At 26.8% G+C, this 18,264-nt stretch overlaps 1 protein-coding gene and 1 long non-coding RNA gene across 13 annotated transcripts in view; both read left to right on the top strand.

Annotated features, from left to right (window-relative positions):
* The window catches only part of LOC107451752 (RNA-binding protein 25), a 47,218-nt gene that overhangs the window by 17,422 nt on the left and 11,532 nt on the right, over window positions 1-18,264 (top strand). For all 12 annotated transcript variants that reach the window (XM_016067954.5, XM_016067951.4, XM_087164432.1 and 9 more), the window contains 10 exons: window positions 1,764-1,821; window positions 2,603-2,694; window positions 3,424-3,667; window positions 4,877-4,980; window positions 5,094-5,174; window positions 12,467-12,792; window positions 13,685-13,784; window positions 16,031-16,120; window positions 16,210-16,283; window positions 17,305-17,455. In XM_016067954.5, coding sequence (XP_015923440.1) covers window positions 1,764-1,821; window positions 2,603-2,694; window positions 3,424-3,667; window positions 4,877-4,980; window positions 5,094-5,174; window positions 12,467-12,792; window positions 13,685-13,784; window positions 16,031-16,120; window positions 16,210-16,283; window positions 17,305-17,455 — 1,320 coding nt within the window. The remainder of the gene's footprint in view (window positions 1-1,763; window positions 1,822-2,602; window positions 2,695-3,423; window positions 3,668-4,876; window positions 4,981-5,093; window positions 5,175-12,466; window positions 12,793-13,684; window positions 13,785-16,030; window positions 16,121-16,209; window positions 16,284-17,304; window positions 17,456-18,264) is intronic.
* LOC147809615 (uncharacterized) lies at window positions 5,926-8,940 on the top strand. Its single transcript, XR_015433814.1, has 2 exons — window positions 5,926-5,955; window positions 8,874-8,940. It is a non-coding gene; the product is annotated as an uncharacterized LOC147809615 (long non-coding RNA).

Here is an 18,264-nt window from a genome sequence, read left to right as displayed (position 1 = left end):
AGACTGACAGGCAAAAATAAAGTTTCAAGGAAAAACTCTGTAATTCAAAATATGTAGTTTCCTCATAATAACATTCGTCTTTCCCTGGTAGAACCTGTCCTGTTAGCAATTTTCCTCCTGTTCATCCAATGATAAGGAATTTTTCATAGGGTTGTTAGGTTTATTGCTCTTTGTGTGAATAACTAGTTTACAGACAGGGTTCTGCTGAAACAACAGCAGAAAAAGCAAAAAAGGAATTTTTACTGTTTTGTGATGCTGCCAAAAAAAAAAGAAGAGCAAAAGAGTTTCTTAGAGTTTAATCCACAGTAAAAAAGATTAGATAATTTTTTTTTCGAAATATTTGCACGGAGAAAAAAAAAATTTAAATTTGTGGGTGGTTATAAAAATTGTTCTTATCCTCTCTCGTGGTAATGCAACAGTCAAAGGGGTTTTTTCAATCAATAAAAGCTTATTGGTTGAAAACCTCAATGAAGACTATTATTTCACAAAGGCGTGTATGATTATGTTTCATTTATAAATGGAGACATGCATTAGAAGCTAAAAAAAAGAGAAACGAAGAGAATAAAAAGGCTGAAATTTCTGGAAAATGAATAAAAGAAAAGAATTTGAAATTAAGAAAATCTAAATTGACTAAAACTGCTGCAACAGAACTGGATGCTCTTGATTCAGAAATTGTCAAACAACAAAATATGTTGAGAAATATTATGTAACATAGGAGCCCCTGAGTTTCTCCGGAAGCTTACAGTATTACAGAAATTTAAAAATACTCAGAAAAAAAATGATATTTTTGATTTTATTTTTCTCACAAGTTTGCTTAATTTTTCTATCTGAATTTTTATTTGTATACAATTAACTTTTCTTGACTTTTTTTCCTTTTATATTTCAATATTATCTTTTAAAAGAAAAGTCAGTTTGAAGTGAATTGGTGATTTTTAAAAATTAATAACTTAATGTAACAAATGTTCTCGTATGTTTTAAGAGTAAATATTATTTGAGGATACTGATACATATCTCGCAGATTTGATTAACCCTTTATATCCTGATGACACTCATGCATTTGGTTCCACTTAACATTAAATAAAATAATATTTACATAATCCAACAGATTTTCTTGATTTTTTTATTTAAATAGTTTTCGTATCTAACTACAAAAATGCACTAAAAGTTTAATCTAATCATGATAATTAAAAATATGTTTCACAAGTTTTCTGAAAATATAATTGGGGATATAAAGTGCTATTACACAATTCCACTTTAATATATAAGTGTTTATCGTATTCAATATATGATACTTATGACTAAGTAGCATATTATTTCTAATTGAAACTGCAATGTTAAAAGTTTTGTTGGAGTGGGAAACAGCGGGTCAGGAATTTTATTGTAAAAGGTCAGGAAAAACCTCCAAAAGTCAGGATATTGTTTTCTCAAAATAGTGTAGGAACCCTGGAAAAGTTTGTGAATCATTTTTAAGGAAATTGCTAAAATTTAATTTAATAAATTGTAATTGCTAAAATTTTCCTGTCATTGTAGCATACACATTTTTTGGGATCAAAAGGTAGGCAGGGTAGTTAACAAACGCTTAGGGAGAATATTTTTATTTTCTAATTTTGTGTCTTAAAAATGTCTGACGATGAGTTTATATTAGTTTGCATGCCATTATAAAACATTGGTGCTTTGTGTATATCCCAGTTTTATTCTTTATTTTTAATGCCAAATCATATTAACAAATGCCTAATGCTTTTTTTTCTTCACATTTTTTGCAGCGATGTGGAATTGTATTGAATTGGAAAAGGGTTCAAGGGGCTAATGGAAAGCTGCAAGGTAAGGAAATGTTTTTTTTAGTTTTTTTGTTAAGTGTTTTTTCTACAAATATATTTACGTTTTTATGTAACTGACAGATATATGCTAGTTCCATACGTGCCAACTCTCCCAAATTTTATGTTCTTCTCTCACCCTCCGGAATTGTTTCGAAAAACTCCCGAATTTTACCTCAATCGACGGCCAAACTCAAAATTACCTGATTTTTCCGCTAGTGCAGAAGTTTTGTTTTTCTTTCAGCACGAGTTTATGAATTTAATATTTCATCCCCTACCCAATATAGTTTTGCGTTGCTATTGTTCCATTTAATATTCTTCCGTAATTTGTGCTCTATTAGTGTGTAAAATTTCTTGCATTCTTATATTTAATAAATGTTTTACTTAAAATTCCTTAGAAGTGTCAAATGTCGCATAACCATACACCTTTTTCTTCCCCTCCTGAAATCTCCTGAATGTTAATTTAGCTAGGTTGGCAAGTCTGCAGTTCCTATCACGATAACTTTTTCAAAATGAGAGTTTTGCATCTGTAATATTATTAAATTCACAATTGTAAAAATTTGAACAGCATTTTATCATACATATATCGTACATTTTCATTAAAAACTGTTACATATAATTTAAAATGACATTATGTGTTTTTGATAAAGAGTAATAAAAAAGCTTAAACTTAAAATGTTAATAAGTTGTGTAAAAAATAATTTTTTAAAATAACTTAAACTGCTGATTTATCTTTTCTTATTAATATCATTGTCGTCATATTAAATTAAATTACTTTTTCTTCTCAGCATTTGGTTTTTGTGAATATGGCGACCCAGAGTCTGCACTTAGAGCCATGAGATTACTACATGATTATGAACTTGGTGAAAAGAAATTAGTGGTGAGTATAACTTATAAATTTAGTTGCTAATTGCATATTTCACTTGCGATTGGTAAAATAATTAAGATTTGCATTAATGAACCCTCTGGAGAAAAAAAAAACTCTTGCTAAATAGCATTGTTTTGTTGCCAAAGATTACATTTTATGACACATTTCAAATTTTAGTTTTAGACATAATTTTAAGAAATTTGTTTTAATCTGAGTTTTTTTAAGGGTATGACAAAATTAAAATTTTACAAAATGTCTATTTTCTTCTTATTATTATTCTTAAAACAGCCTAAAATTTTGAAAAATTCTTTCTATTCTTACTACTATTATTTTGAAATTTTGAGAAAAATCAACTTGAACAGTAATTTTTTGAAAAAACTTTGGTCAAGTTAATTTTGAAAAAGAAAAAAAGATGGCTTTTTCAAAACCTGTCTGCTATTGTTCAGACAAGGGCTTATTTTACTGAATAAAATTTTCTTAGTGTGTTAGAGTGTATTTGAACATTCAATATATTTTGTTTTTATTCTAACATTTAAACAAGCCTCTAATGTGAACAATTTCACAAATCAAGGTGTAAAGACATATAAATATGATTAATGAAAATCTGAATTATTTAATGTTACGCTAAATAAAGAGTTTCCTAAAAAGAATATTGCAATTATTAAATAAATAAAAAAATCATGTATTTTTTTTTTATAAATGTAACCATTATATTTATGATTAAACTTATTTTAACTTCAGGTGAAAGTTGATGCCAAAACGAAAGAAAAGCTAGATGAATATAAAGCCACAAAACTTGCTAAAACTCAGGATGATGGTAAAAAGGAAGATAAAGAAGCTGATGATAATAATAAAGAAGAGGGTGAAGCAAGCGATGATGCTCTAGATGAAATGACTAAGCAGAGAGATAATGCAATTATAACGAGCCTTCAATCTTTAATATCTGCTCATTCTGCTGAATTGAATCGTCCCAATGAAGAAAAAGGTTCCTACATTGTTTCTTCTTATTCTTAGGGTTTTGTTTATTTGAAATAATAGTTATTTAACATTCAATATAAAATATCAATTCGTTAACATAAAACAAGTTTTGCATGAATTTTAATTTTATATTTTTAAACACTAATGAACTAATGGCACTTCTGCTTTAGTATTGCTTTCAGTAGTTTACTAACAATTCATTTACATTCACAAGAAAATTAATAACAGGAAAATAAATTTGCAGCTGTAAATTCTATATCTATTCCCACACATTATGTGCCACACATTTTTTGAAACAGTATTTTTAAATGTAAAAAATGATAGTACCCAATAAAAATAAATGCCAAAAAGAGAAAACTCCCAAATAATTGGCAGTCTATTAACTTTTAAAATAAAATATTGGCTTTAAATTGTATGCCATTAAAGGTTTCTTAAGACACTTTTAAGGCAAAAGTTAAAAAGTAGCGATGATATTATTGATTTATTCCCTGTGGCAGAATTTCAGCGACACGGGGACATTGTCGCAGAACGTTAGAGTTTTTGCTGAAAGATATTTCATTTTGAAGGGGGAGATTTTGGTTTTCCTTTCTGCATAATTTTTTGAAATTTTTTTTTTTCTTTCTACGATGTCTTTCTTGTGCATCAGAGAGGAAAGAAATTATCATGATTTTTCTATTCTCATTTGAGATTTTTACAAAAATTGGTAATGACTGGCTTCAGCTAGAATTTCAAATTAATAATATAAAATAAAAAAATTCAGAAATCGTGAAAGTTTAAAAGATAGTTCTCTCTAGAAACGATAATCTCTCTTTCATTATTTTTCTTTTCTTAGAAGAGCACCATATTTTATATACACTTATTTGAGTATCTCTTTTGCAAAGAAACCTATTCTCGTGATGAGCAAATAATTAGCGTATTTTTTTCGCCTACAAAATGCAAGAATATTGCCTATTTTACTAGAATTACAATTAAAAACTATTTTACATTTTTATTCTAAACTTTCTTCTGTAAACAAAACGTTTCTGTTACTTTAAATTAGTAATTTTTATAATTAAAAGTATCTTAAAGCAAAATATTAGTGCTAGAGAAGTTGGTCGCAGAAAGCCCAAAAAAATTCTGCTGCTGGGGATTTATTATCTTTGTATGTATATATATATATAATATATGTTATATTAATCTATATTATTTAAAAAAAAATTTGACATTTTAATTTTAGAAGAATCATCTCCAGTATCTGTTTCAACTCAGCCTGAAAAAACTCATAATTCTGAACAAAACAGCCCAAGGCCAAGAATTGATTATGAAAGGCTAAAAAAGAATGTAAGTAATGCTCTTCAACAATATACAATTGTCTTTAAGGAGAAATTTAATTTCTAAATCTTATAAAACTTATTCTCATGTAAAGTATTCAATTAATTATTTCAAATTTATAGGAATTAGATGAAATGGATTTGGAAGAGGATAAAAAGAGTCTTATTCATCGAGAAATCGATAAATTTAGAGATACTTACAAGGTAACTATTGTATTATTATGTATATTTTTTTTATAGAATATTTAGTTTAAAATATTTTTTTATCTAATAACTCTATTTCTTATTTTTTCCCAAAATTTAACTTTTGCATGTCATATTCAGTGATGACTCTTTCGTAGATCTTCAATTACAATAATCCGATGATTTTTCTATTGAGCAAATCTTTATTTTATTAGATTCCAAAGTGCAAAATTTTAAAAATAATTTTTTTTTCATTTTTAATAACAAAGCGTTGCTATTTGGCATCTTATAATTTTTTTTTTTTTTTTTCAAATTGAACTATTTTCTTATTACCAATTCTCAGATTCCTGTATTTCTAAATAATATTTTCAAAATTGTTAATTTCAATAATAATGTTCTAATCGCTTTTTTTTTAAAACTGAATCTCTTATACGTATCATTCATTACACGGATATTCTGATTTGATTTTAATAAGTATCAGGAAAAACTATTGCACTCTAATTTAAATTAATTCCTTGGTATTTTCGTTCATAATGCATGTTATTAATGTGTGAATGTGAAATGATTGGTGCTAGTGGATTCAGCTTAAGTTTTATGATTCCCCAAACACTAGGAGTTAACCTTGTTGGTGCTAAACAAGCTACAACACACACCACTATGTGGGCTACGCTGTTTAATTTTATCTAGGAGTTGGTGAGTAAATTAGCACTTTGATATTGTTGTTCACAGTTGCTTAACTTCAAATAACAAAAAAAGAAAAACACACTTTTAAGTGATTTTATTTTTAGAAGGGTTTCTATGGGTAAGTTAAAGTACATTAAAAATTTACTTCTAGTGATAAGTTAAAAGTTCCTGTAAAAATATTACATCGTTTCAGTATACTATCTTAAGTCCACTGAATGGAATTGAAGTCAAGATCACATTAACTCCGTGGAGCAGATTCTTTATATACTTTTAAAAAAATTTGAATGTATATTGGTGAATCATTTTAAAGGTATTAGTGAATAATCATGCGGTAGAACAGAATAAAAATATCTTTCTCATTTAGGTAAATATTTGATGATCCAATCTGCATTGATTTGATGAGTAGTCTACATTTGGATTAAATACAAATTTTCTAACAGGGATATTGCTCTAGTGTTTGGGGTAATTGAATTTTAATTTATAATTTATCACATAAGATATTTTTTGTCAGCGCTTTAGTCAATACTGACCAGGATCAGGATGGATGCCCTATTTTGACATTATCTGTACTAATCATATTATATTGAAAAGTGAAATCTATACAGTTTGCTACACATTTAGTTAAAGACAGTTATTAACCTTTGAACTAGACATATGGTCACAAAGACTTTCAATAAGTTGAATTGATTAGCTTTTTGAAGGTATAATTATTTTAATGTAATGAAGAAAAAGGTCTGTTATGTTTTAACTGAATAAAAACTAGTTTTTTACTAGTGCAGAGATGATTGTGTTCTGGGAAAAAAGTCCGGATTTTTCGCTAACCGTGAGCCAGAAATCCAAGGTCCTGAAGTTTCAAGAAATCATCGATCACATTGATGTATCAAAGCTCTTGTATATTTTATTTAAAAATATTAGAGCTAGAATTAATACTTGGCATCTCTTTCATTTGTAAATATTTTCTCTGGTAGAATAATAAATGTGATAAGAGATAAAAGTAAACTTTTACAAAATTATTAATTTAAATTATGCTGTATATAATTTATTTCGAATTTCATGTAATGAAAATATCAATTATTTAAATTTATAAAAGCATAAATTTTTTGAAATGCGTCATCAATAATTTTACTCAAGAAATTTTCGGAATTTTTGAGTTGGACTCACAATTACCCCTGTTAATGGGAAGTAGCATTTTATAAGTTTTGAAGGATTTTTTTTTAATGCTACTTTTCGTAAAACATATCCTTTTATATGAAATTATATCTATTGTGTTGTTTTTTATAAATATAAAAGTTTATGTTATTAATACTCTATATTGAGTGTAAAAACAAAACAATGTTTTTAGACAAAGCATTAAAAATTTGCTCAGGTATGTTTACTATAAATGCAAAGTCCTCTAGAGCGTAGGTTAATGTATCAAAGAGAATTTAAAATCAATTATTTTCCAAAGCCACAATAACCAGTCTTCTCAATGAACAACATTTTTTTTTTGTATTCTTCTCGCATTAGTAATAAATAATGTTATGATAGGATAATGACAGGTGTTTAGAGGCTTCATACATTTGAATTTGACACAATCCAATTTCAGGCAAAAAGAAAATGTCAAATTATTAGAAAAAAGCTGTGGAGTTTATAGTTATAAAACTTATTTTTTTAAAAGTAAAATAAAAGCTAAACATTCAGTGCATTGCAGTTTAAAAGGGAAAATATGCTACGTATAATTTTTTTTTTTTTTAATATCAAATCTAAATATCTTAAAGTTGTTTGATATTATTAAATTAAAATTATTATATTTACATGGACTGTAATTAGGGTTCCCATGTGTCAGGGAGACCTTGGAAACCCTAAAATTGTCAGGGAATTTTATTTTAATTCTGAAAAGCAGGGAGAGTTGCAATTTTTTATAAAAACCCTTGAAAATTCCTATGTCTTTCCTGGAAAATAGCCAGTCTTTAGTGAAACTTTTTCATGTTTCTATTATCATTCTATTATATGTTTAAGCTCACAAAATCTGATGTTTGATATTACAAATAAAAAAAGTTTTTTGATGCAAAATTGTATGGAAAAGATAAAATATGATATGGATTTCCATTGAAATTTACCTGATATAACTGGAAAAGTCAGGGAATTTTTTTGTTTTTTTACTAAACTTGGGTGGGAACCCTGTATAATTATTATTTCTCTGTATTGTTAAAACTTCAAACATCCGTTTTTATTTAAGAAATTTAAATAAAACTTCTCCAAACACTTTTCATTTTCTAACCATTCTGTATATTCTACTAGCAAGGCAATATTTGTACTAATTAAATGTTGATGAATAAGTTTTCCTATTATTTTCAGTAATTGGCAGACATATATTGCTATTACTTGTTCTTTGCATACTTATTTTACATTATATACAGTCCATATAATCTATATTTCTGGTCTTTGAAATATATTTCAACAATTTATCTATTGTGTATAAAAGATTTTTGCTCTACTGAGTTAATGGGATCAGCTCACAGTATATTAAAATTTAATGTAACTAAGTAATTATTTGTATCGTGTTTAATTTTTATTTACTAAAAAGCCACATAAGATAATGTCGTATTTTTAGCTGCTTGAATAATGTTGTTTTAAATAATGGTTTCGCTTAAGTTGAATATTCTTAAATCTTAGATATAACCACGAAACACTTTTGAAGTCATTTAATGCAATTTTTCAATAAAATATTTACAGATGAATTGAATTAGAGATTAATTGTTATGAAATTAAATTTTTCCCCAAATCTCATTTAACACTATAAATTTGAATAAATATTTTGGTCAATATTCAATAGACATTCAAATCTAGATAACATTTTCAATGTGATACAGAATGCTTTTCATCTACAAAATCTATTATTTTAGTTTGCTAAATTTTAAAAAATGCCTAGTAGCTTTTCGTTCCTGCATTTGAATTACATAATCATTTCCGTTTTTGTAAGCATACTTTCTTAGAAAACTTTGCTATTAGAACTTGTAAATATGTCTTGTACGTTGATATGAAAATAAATTCCAGTACCCTTATTTATGATTTGAATCAGGTATGTATACATTTCAGTAATGAAAATGAATTTAATGAAAAATTTCAGTGATATTTAATTTATTTCTTTTGTAATAAACTTTTTGTAATAATTGTAATATGAAATGCCTATGTTTCTTTTTCATTTGTGTTATTTCTTACTATGGATTCATTCTTTTTAAAAAATATGGCAGGTGTCCTTTTAAGAAATATCATGTATGTTATATAAAATATATAACTTATTTTGTAAAAAAAACTTTTTCTTCTGTTATGTACAGAATTTTCATACTATAAATGCCTCCTCGTTTCACATGTAAAAATATGAAAAATCTGAAAATTTTAAAATATTTAAAAAAACTAAGCATTACGGAATCCAGATTTTTTAACTCTCGACTATGCAACACTCTGTTAAATCTGTCGTCCTTCCATCTTGCAATCACATGCAATTTTTAAAAAATTCAAAAAATTTATTTATTCTGCGGAAAAGCATCAATTTTTAAATTTATAGGATTTCTTTTATGTGATAAGTTTTTATTTAGCTTATAGCGCTACATTATTTAACGCTAATCTCTATTTTGTTATTTTATATTAAATTTAATTTTTGTTTACGGGTAAGGTTTTTATTTTGCTAATCTATTGATTGCAATATTTTCAAAATTCAACAGATGCTTGGAGAGTTGTGTAGTCGGAGCCTTTTGTATTTTTAACTTAAATTTGCTTAAGCTTTTTTCCTTTTCTTATTTAATTTTGATTGGGAGGATTTTATGGCTGTATAGTATAAAATTTTATTTATTAGGTATTTTTCAAATAAATTAATAAATAATTTTTATAAACGGTTTTGTACTTTAATATTTTGACAAAGTATTGAAATTTTGGATGATATTAAATAGTTGTATTTAGCTAACTTTCACATTAGGGCTCCTGACACGGCAGTGTTTGTAAACTACGAAAAGTCTCATCAAAGAACGCTGAAATAAAACTGTATTTTTTTTGTTGCTAAAGTCTGTTACAAAATTCTAGTTAATTAAGTAAGCAGGCTTCTGGAAAGATCATGACCCGAATGCTTACAAAAAACCGTTATCAAATGAGTTAGATCACTATGAAGTATAGCACTCAACTAAGATGGCAATAATATCTATTTGCCTTGAAGAAAGGTATAAAAATGAACCAACTACAAGGATAAAAAAAAACAACAGATTTTTCCCCTCTATCTTCTGCTGTAAAGGAAGAAGAAAAAGAAAAGAAAAACTGTGTGTAGTGATTTTTAAAAGTATTTTTTTTTATTTGGTGGTTGTATTATGTTCTTAATTTTCTACCTTCTGAAAAGTGATTTTTTCTTTGCCATATCGATTGTCGTTCTAAATTTCAAAAAATGCATGATTTTCTCTGCAATATTTATTGGAAACTAGTTATTTTATCATGATTATTTAAAGTTATTGAATTTTACTGATTTTATGTTTATAAATTTAGAATTTTAAACAATGAAAAAAAAATTTATTACTACACAAATTCTAATTATGATTCTTTTTTTTTGGAAAGTGATTAAAAATATTTTTGAGAGCCTAAAATGTACTTATTTTTTGTTGAAAAATCAGGCTACGCGCGCTGGAAAAATTTCTCTCTTGCAGGAGAAATTGGGAGACACAGGATCTTATTTTTCTATGCATTCTGTTGGATGTATCAGGCGCACCACCCGCTTGCAAATGCTATAATTTCGACATCACAATTTTACAGCAGTATGGAGTCATAGATTTGTCTCGCAAATTGCTTGTTTGACGTTATTCTGCAGACTCCTTAGTTGCATGTTACGTTATTTTCTTTGTAGCAATGCACACTCTTAAAAATATTTTGAAATAATAGAAAGCGAGGATTTGCCCCAAACAAATGATGAAAGTAAGGTAAAACAAAACAAATCCATATTTCTGAGCCTAATGGCATTTCAGAATTTTCTTTTTTTCTGATTTTAGCATTTTTGATAAAGATCTTTAAAATCCAGCTTAAACCTTGTTTCACGTGTTATATTTTAAGTGTTTAGTCTGTGCTCTATTTTTCCAGTAGTTTTTCTTTTCAAGTTATGGTTAAGGAACTCTTTTAATTTTTGGTCATTCGTATATAACTTGAAAAACTATATTAAGTTTATAGTTTTCAACTATGGAAGAGGGGATTGCTCCTTCCATTGAAGAAGTTTGGATCAGTGTTCTGCTAATGGATTATGCGAAACAGTTTTGCAAGTTATATTTTGTTATATTTTTTTCTTATTTTATGTCATAAAATTTCCTGATTGCCTTTAATTTCATTTTTTAAATACTCAAAATGTTTGTATAAATCTGCAAAAAATTTTAAAATATTTTTTTCTGGAATGGAATTGATTTATTAAGAAATATGAAAACTTTTCTTAAATACATTAAAAAGATAAAAACTATATTCTTTCTAAAGTTTTATATGAATATTTTAAATGTCAGGAACTTTTATGGACAATCTCTATTTTCATTAACTTTTCTTATTCAAATAATTTGTGTAATTGATTGTTGGCTGTTTTCGTTGGGCCGAAAAAAAAATGCAAATTGATTATTGCCTTGATTATACGCTTGTTAAAATAATTTTCTTTTAATTTTATATATTTTCTAAAATATTTAAAGCCTGCGACAATAAATTATCTGTTTCTGACTCATTAATTTAAATTTCTTAACTATAATTTTATGTCTAAAATGTAAATGCTTTTATAAGTGTTAAAAATGGCTTAAATTCTTGTAAATATAATTGTTAGAATGCTTTTTAATATTTAAGATGCGGGTAAAAATTTTATTACAGAAAAAAAGTTCAGGGAAATGAATTAGTATCTGACATGTAGTTCCTCAGTTTTTTTTCTTTCACAAAATCTCTAAATATCGTTAAATAAAGAAATACTTAAAAACATGAGTATTTTGCACATTATTATCTTCAATTTTTATACTTGAAATTTTGAATCAATATTTCTTTTTATTTTTACTTTTAAACTTTTTTTCTTTAATTTTATTGTTTCTACCTTTAAAAAAAATAACCAAAGAAAATTTTTTTTTTTTTTTTAAAGTTTAGAAATTTTTTTACTTGACTAATTTAATGGTGATGTAGCAAAGTGTTACTATAATTCTCATCTTTTGAATTTATGTTATCTAATGCAATGTTCATTCCTATTTATTGTAGAGTTATCCTATTACGCTGTTGATCTCAAATAAAATTTTGCTATGAGAATGAAAAATCTGCGTATGTTTTTCTATACGGTAAATTGTTTCTATTTCCCTTCATTTTTTGTTTTGAATAGGAAGTACTGTATTGTCACTCTAAACATTTTGAGTTTCAAGAACAAAACATAATCTTATTATTCTCTGTACATTTTAATATATATATTCCACAGTGTATCCTGGGTTTTTACATTACTTCTGCTACTGAAAGGAATTATACAACTCTGGTTCTTTTGGTAAAAACTTTGTTTTCATGTCATTTATTTGGCCAACAATTTTTTTAAAATTATGTATTTACTCTTCTTATATCCTTTGGTAAATTACCTAGTGGACATAAAATTCACAGGAATTTTCTATTTTTTGTCACAGAGAGCTGAAGAAGAACGTGATAAGGACAAAGACAGACGGCCTAGAAGAAGAGAGTACGAGTCTCCAGAACCCAGATCCCGTGTTAGAGACAGGGAACGTGAAAGAGATAGGGATAGACGATCTTTGGAGAGAGAAGAGCGCTCCAGACGACGAAGAAGCCGAGAGAGGAGCGAAAGGGATAGGAAGCGAGAATCTCCTCGTGAGTCTCCGGTAGTGTCTAGGCGCCGAGATAGATCCGCTGAAAGGCAAATAGACAGACCCCGTTCGAGGTCAAGAGAGAGAAATGATTGGAGAAGTGAACGTGATAGAGACCAAGTTGAAGAAAAGTAAGTAGATAACACATGCACCAGACTTGAATAAAATGAAAAACTTTCTGCAGTCACAAGATCTCCATTAAAAAACATCCTTCAAGCAATTAATTGACTAGATTTTTTTTTAAAGCTTTAATTGATTATTATACATACCTGCACATATTTCTTCCAATTTAGTCATGTTTTGAAAATGAGTTATTGACTTACCTTATTTTACCTCATATTTGGTTTTCTTTATGTATTTAAAATCTAAGTCGCTCAGAAACATTTCAATTCGAACATTTGTTGAATATTTTCATAAAAATAACTTGTTAATTCAGTTTTCAAAGCCTGAAAGTTAAATACAACTTTAATCTCTTTTTTTTTTTTTTTTTTTTTTTTTTTCCCCTTTTTAAATATATAATTATCAATTCTATAAAATTTGCGTGAAATTGACAAAATTTTCTGCCACAAGGTGTTCATGTATATTATGCATATCTGACATGCGCATAGTTTTTTTTTTTTTTTTTCCTTGTCTCATTTTTATAGATATGCTGTCCAGAGTTGGAATTTTATCTGAACTCATTCTATATTTATGATGCCGTTCTTGTGTTAAATTTCTGAATTCTCTAGTGATCAGAGTTGAAACAATCATTAAATATTCATGTTCTAATACATAAAACTTTTTTTTAATATTTCAGCATTATTTTGAGACTTTTTACTGAATTCAGTAATTTTTAATTGAGAGTTAGAGGTGAAAATTTATTTACATATTCACTGTATTTATATGCATATTCATCTATCAGTATCTCATCTTAAAATAGTCTTACCATTTTAGTAAATTTTTTTTTTTTTTTTTTTAAGTTGAAAATTACTAATGAAAATTTTTTTTATTGTGAATTATTTTGTCATACTTATTTTTTTTCAGGCCAAAAGAAAAGGAGTTTGATAAAGATGATGAGGATGACGCTTATGAAAAGAAAAAACAAGACAGAAAAATTAGGGAAAAAGAAGCCATTTATCAAGATGTAAGTTTCTGTTTCTTTAATTAATTAGTTACACTTAATTACTTAGCAAAATAATTTCAAATTCTTGTATGAAAGAATTACCATCATTTTACAACTTCAGTACTTTTTTTTTATTTAAAATTTTTTTATAAAACAAAAGTTTTGATTGTGATTGAAATGTTTTTTTGGCTGAATGCAAACAGTTAGTATAAATGATTATTTTTTTTTAAATCTTGGATGTGAAAGTTGTTTTTATCATTTCCAAAAAAATGTAAACATTTTTAGTTTTTATGCATCTATAGCACTATCGCTTTTTCAATTCATTTGATATTGTACAGGCATGAATGAATCTCAAGACAGTTGATTCGTGCACTTCCGGGAATCAATAATTTATATTCCAACAAAATTTTCGTGGAATTCTGCTGATCTCAAAAATTAAAAATTTGTCTCAGTACCAGCAATCCCTCCTTACCAGCACCCTCATTTTCTCTTCAAAGTTCTTATTCACACAACAACAAATTTTTACGAAGAGTAGTTAGAGAAAAAAACAATTTCCATAAACTTTTAGAAAAAATTTCAGAACTTCGGTTAGAATTAATAATTACTAAGGCAAGCAAAAGTATAAAATTGGCAATCTAAAACATAATTTCGAAAGGGCAAACATTTAAAAGATTATTCATTAGAAAAATTGGTGTTTTTTTTCTCATTCTTTTAAAAAACTTATATTTTTTTATGAGTAGCAATTTTGTTGCAAATTCTGTTTATAACAGAAGAATTATTTAATAAATGTGATATCTTTGACCCCTTTTTTTTTTGGCTACAATTAAATAGAATTATTTTTTGATATGATATTACGACTAGTAAATTCTGGGCACATCTGTATTCATTTTTCGACACGCTCGATACCATCGTAAATCAGTCTTGCAATCTTCTTTTTTTTCGATTGCAGTTAATGCAGTCGATTTCTCCTTGTTTTTAAAATTCGGATATTATTATTAAGGCATGAAAATTTTGAATTGCGCATAACTTTTTGATGCACTTAATGTGCGTCGATACTACTGTGAATCCGTACTATATTCCGGTCGTTTTATCGTCCTTTATTGCCACAAATTTTCTGCTTTTTTACCCCTTTTTAAAACCCTATATTTTTTATGCATTATTATTGCGTCACGCCATAGTTATTTTGTGCATTTATTCACTTGTCACTTATTGACTTTTCACTTTATTCAACGATTTCATTTGATTTCATCATAAGTACACATGCTTCTAACATTAATCTTTTTTCAGTTATTCCATGCATTTATGTATATATATTAAATTTCTTTTATTTGAAATAATAACTTTATAAAGTTAAAAGAGAAAAAGTAATCCTGTTATGCCCCTTGTAAGTTAAGTTTAGAGTTAGAGATTTTATGAATCTTTATTTTCAAAATCACTACAGATATCTAAGTGGGTTTTTAAATCTCAATCGTTTCATCTGATATTATTGAGACACTAGAAACTCACATCGTACAATTGACTAAATACCTTTTTTTCACTCTCAACTTACTCTAAATCCATTCGACATTTCCATAAGTTTTTTTTTTTTGCAGTAATTGCTCTAGATTTCCTCATGATTTTTTTAAAAGTCCAACCTTATTATGATACAAAAAATTCAAATTTTGCACCTAAGTATTCACAATTTGACGCAATAATTCTATCGAATAAATCAATCAATTTTCCTGCAATTATCACTGCTGATTTTATCATATTTAAAATCTTGATATTTTTATATATATTATTTATTACAATACTTGAATCTTGAAGTATTCATTAAATTAAATTCATTTGATTTTGTCGTAAGTGCGCATTCTCCTCTCATCAATCTTTTTTCAATTATTGCCATAATAAATATCACGGTTTTTACAATACGACGACAGCTAGCAAAGTGTTAAAAAGGAGGAATATGTAGTTTTTTTTTTAATATATGTATATTTCTTTTATGAGTTGGTCAGAATTTTATTAAATAAAAAAGAAAGAAAAAATTCTCATTAAGTTTTGTAAATGTCTGTTACTTTTGTGAATACTACTGACTTTTTAATATCTTCGATTTTCATGAAAGAAAAGAAAAAATTAAGCCCTATAAAAATAAACTGCACGTTCAATAGAAAAAAGTTTAGATAATTTATTCTTCCAGCAATCACATGTCTGATTATATAAATTAAATAATTATTTCTTTGTTATTAAAATAAGTCTTAACATAAATTATTTTTTTAATTTCTTTAAAGAGACTTAGAAATTGGATAGTGAGAGAAAGGCGAAAATTGAAAGAATATGAAAAGGAGAAAATGAAGAGTGAGGAACAGAGAAAAGATGAGGTATTTTAATTTTATTACAATTTTATTTTTATATGCATTTGGCATTTGTTACTCTATTTTAAAATTTAATGTTTATACTTTTACTTCAGTCTAAAGAAGCAAGGAGATTAAAAGAGTTTTTAGAAGATTATGATGATGAAAAGGATGATCCAAAGTATTTTAAGTAAGAATTTCTTTAACATTATCTCCAATTTTAAAATAATGCTTTATTCACTATATTTATTGCCACTAAGAAATTTTATTAACTTTTTTTTATTTTAAATTTGTGTAATCTTAATTATTATAGTCATTAAACACATAATGAGAAAAGCTCAGCATTAGCAAAAGCTTTATTTAAAATATATTACTAGTTCATGTAAATATGAAGCATTTAGTACTTAAAGCAATTAATTTTCTTGTTAAATTAACAGCTTAAAAAATATGTATTCTATTTAAATGAATCAGTGCATCAGTGAGCCAATTTATATTAAAATGAATTAAAGATTAGTAGGTTTAATTTAAGTGATGAGATAAGTCTATATATAAATTATCTCACACATAGTATTAACAATTAAATAAGTATGGCAATTAAGTAAAACACATGTTTCTTAATTGTCATTTCCCAGAAATTGAAATAATAAAAGAAATAGTGTGTCTCTATAAGCACTGTTTCGAAATTAAGTAGTGTTTTGTGTTTAGTAACTTGTCAAATTTTTCGTAGAAATATCAAATCCTCTCCAGAGCAGTTTGTGCTTGAAGTACACTATTAATGCAAACGTCGAAACAAACATTTATGACCAAATTGCATTTAAAATATTGCTTACTGTCAAATAATTTTTATTTTAAAAGCTTTTATATGCAATTTGATGTTTAACGAATTATGGTTACTTATTTTCCAATTTTAGTTTGAAAAATAAAATTATCCGTCACTTAAAAGAATGGCAATAATTTAACTATTTAAAATTTTGTTTATTTTTGTTGATATTCACCAAACATGTGCAGGTATCAAAATTTGTTGCGGAACATTATAGATGTAATTCAGCTTTGGAGAATTTTATCTAATATAAAAATAAATCACAGCTAATTTAATTCAAGTTATCTAATCTGATTGAACTGGCTGTAGTTTATGACTGAAATATTCGTTTTTTACTTAGCAAACTACCATATCATTAAAAGGATATTTAAAAAGAATGATATTTTTTAAGGGGAAGTGCATTGGTTAGACGAATGAAAGAGCGGGAAAAAGAAATTGAAGAGGATATGATTGACAGACAGAAGGAAAAAGAAGAACTTGATGAACTTCGAAAAAAGCTTGTAGAAGAAGGCCATCCGGATCCGGACGCAGAAGTGGAAAGAGTAATTATTGTGTTTTTTATGTGAATAGCTATTAAATAATTTTCAGTTTAAATTATCTTGTTTTCCAAAATTAAAAAAAAATTGCTTAATTCTAATTTTCTCTTTTTTATGCCTTTTATATTGAAAGCAAACTAAAGAAAGAAGAAAAAAAAAAAATACACAGGGACACTACAGAATAAAGAAAATCCAAATAATTTTTTATTAATCTGGAAAATCAGCAAATGTAAAAAAAAAATTTTAAAAATATCAGAGATAAGTTGATAGTGCCTAAAAGCTTAAGATTTGTATTTTAAAATTTTTTTTTTATTATTTTTTCAAATTTAATTCAGGTTTACTTTTTATTAATAGATATCTACTGAAAGTCTTTTTTTTTTTTAAGTTTTTTTTATTTCTAATGAGCTGCACAAGTGCTCACACATGAGCAGACCTAGTGCGTTCTCCAGAAGTGGTATCCACTCTTTCAGGACCACCACTAAAGTGCACTAGGAATTTAATTTTGCCAGAAATGCCAAGAGCCAGAGATCTTTTACATGCCACATAATCATATGATATGGCCGCTGAGGATTTTCTGCATCCTGAAAATCCAGTGTGTGGGCCTGGGATCGAACCCGCAGACTTGGGCTCAGAAGGCCGACGACAAACCAACTGTGCCCCTCAGCCACTTTTTTTTTTTAAATTTTTTTTATTTTATATTACATAAAAATGTAATGCTTTATCAAAATTATTTTTTTAGCGAAAAGTATATATGAAATGTTTAGAAAAATGACACTATTAAGAGCAAAAGTTTAAATCTTCAATGCTTCTTAGTC

Source organism: Parasteatoda tepidariorum, chromosome 5 (genome assembly GCF_982258835.1).
Source record: "Parasteatoda tepidariorum strain Cologne lab strain chromosome 5, Ptep-v5.0, whole genome shotgun sequence".
Taxonomy (NCBI): Eukaryota; Metazoa; Arthropoda; class Arachnida; order Araneae; family Theridiidae; genus Parasteatoda; species Parasteatoda tepidariorum.
Note: the sequence above shows the minus strand (reverse complement) of the source record. Positions and strands in the feature narration are given on the sequence as shown.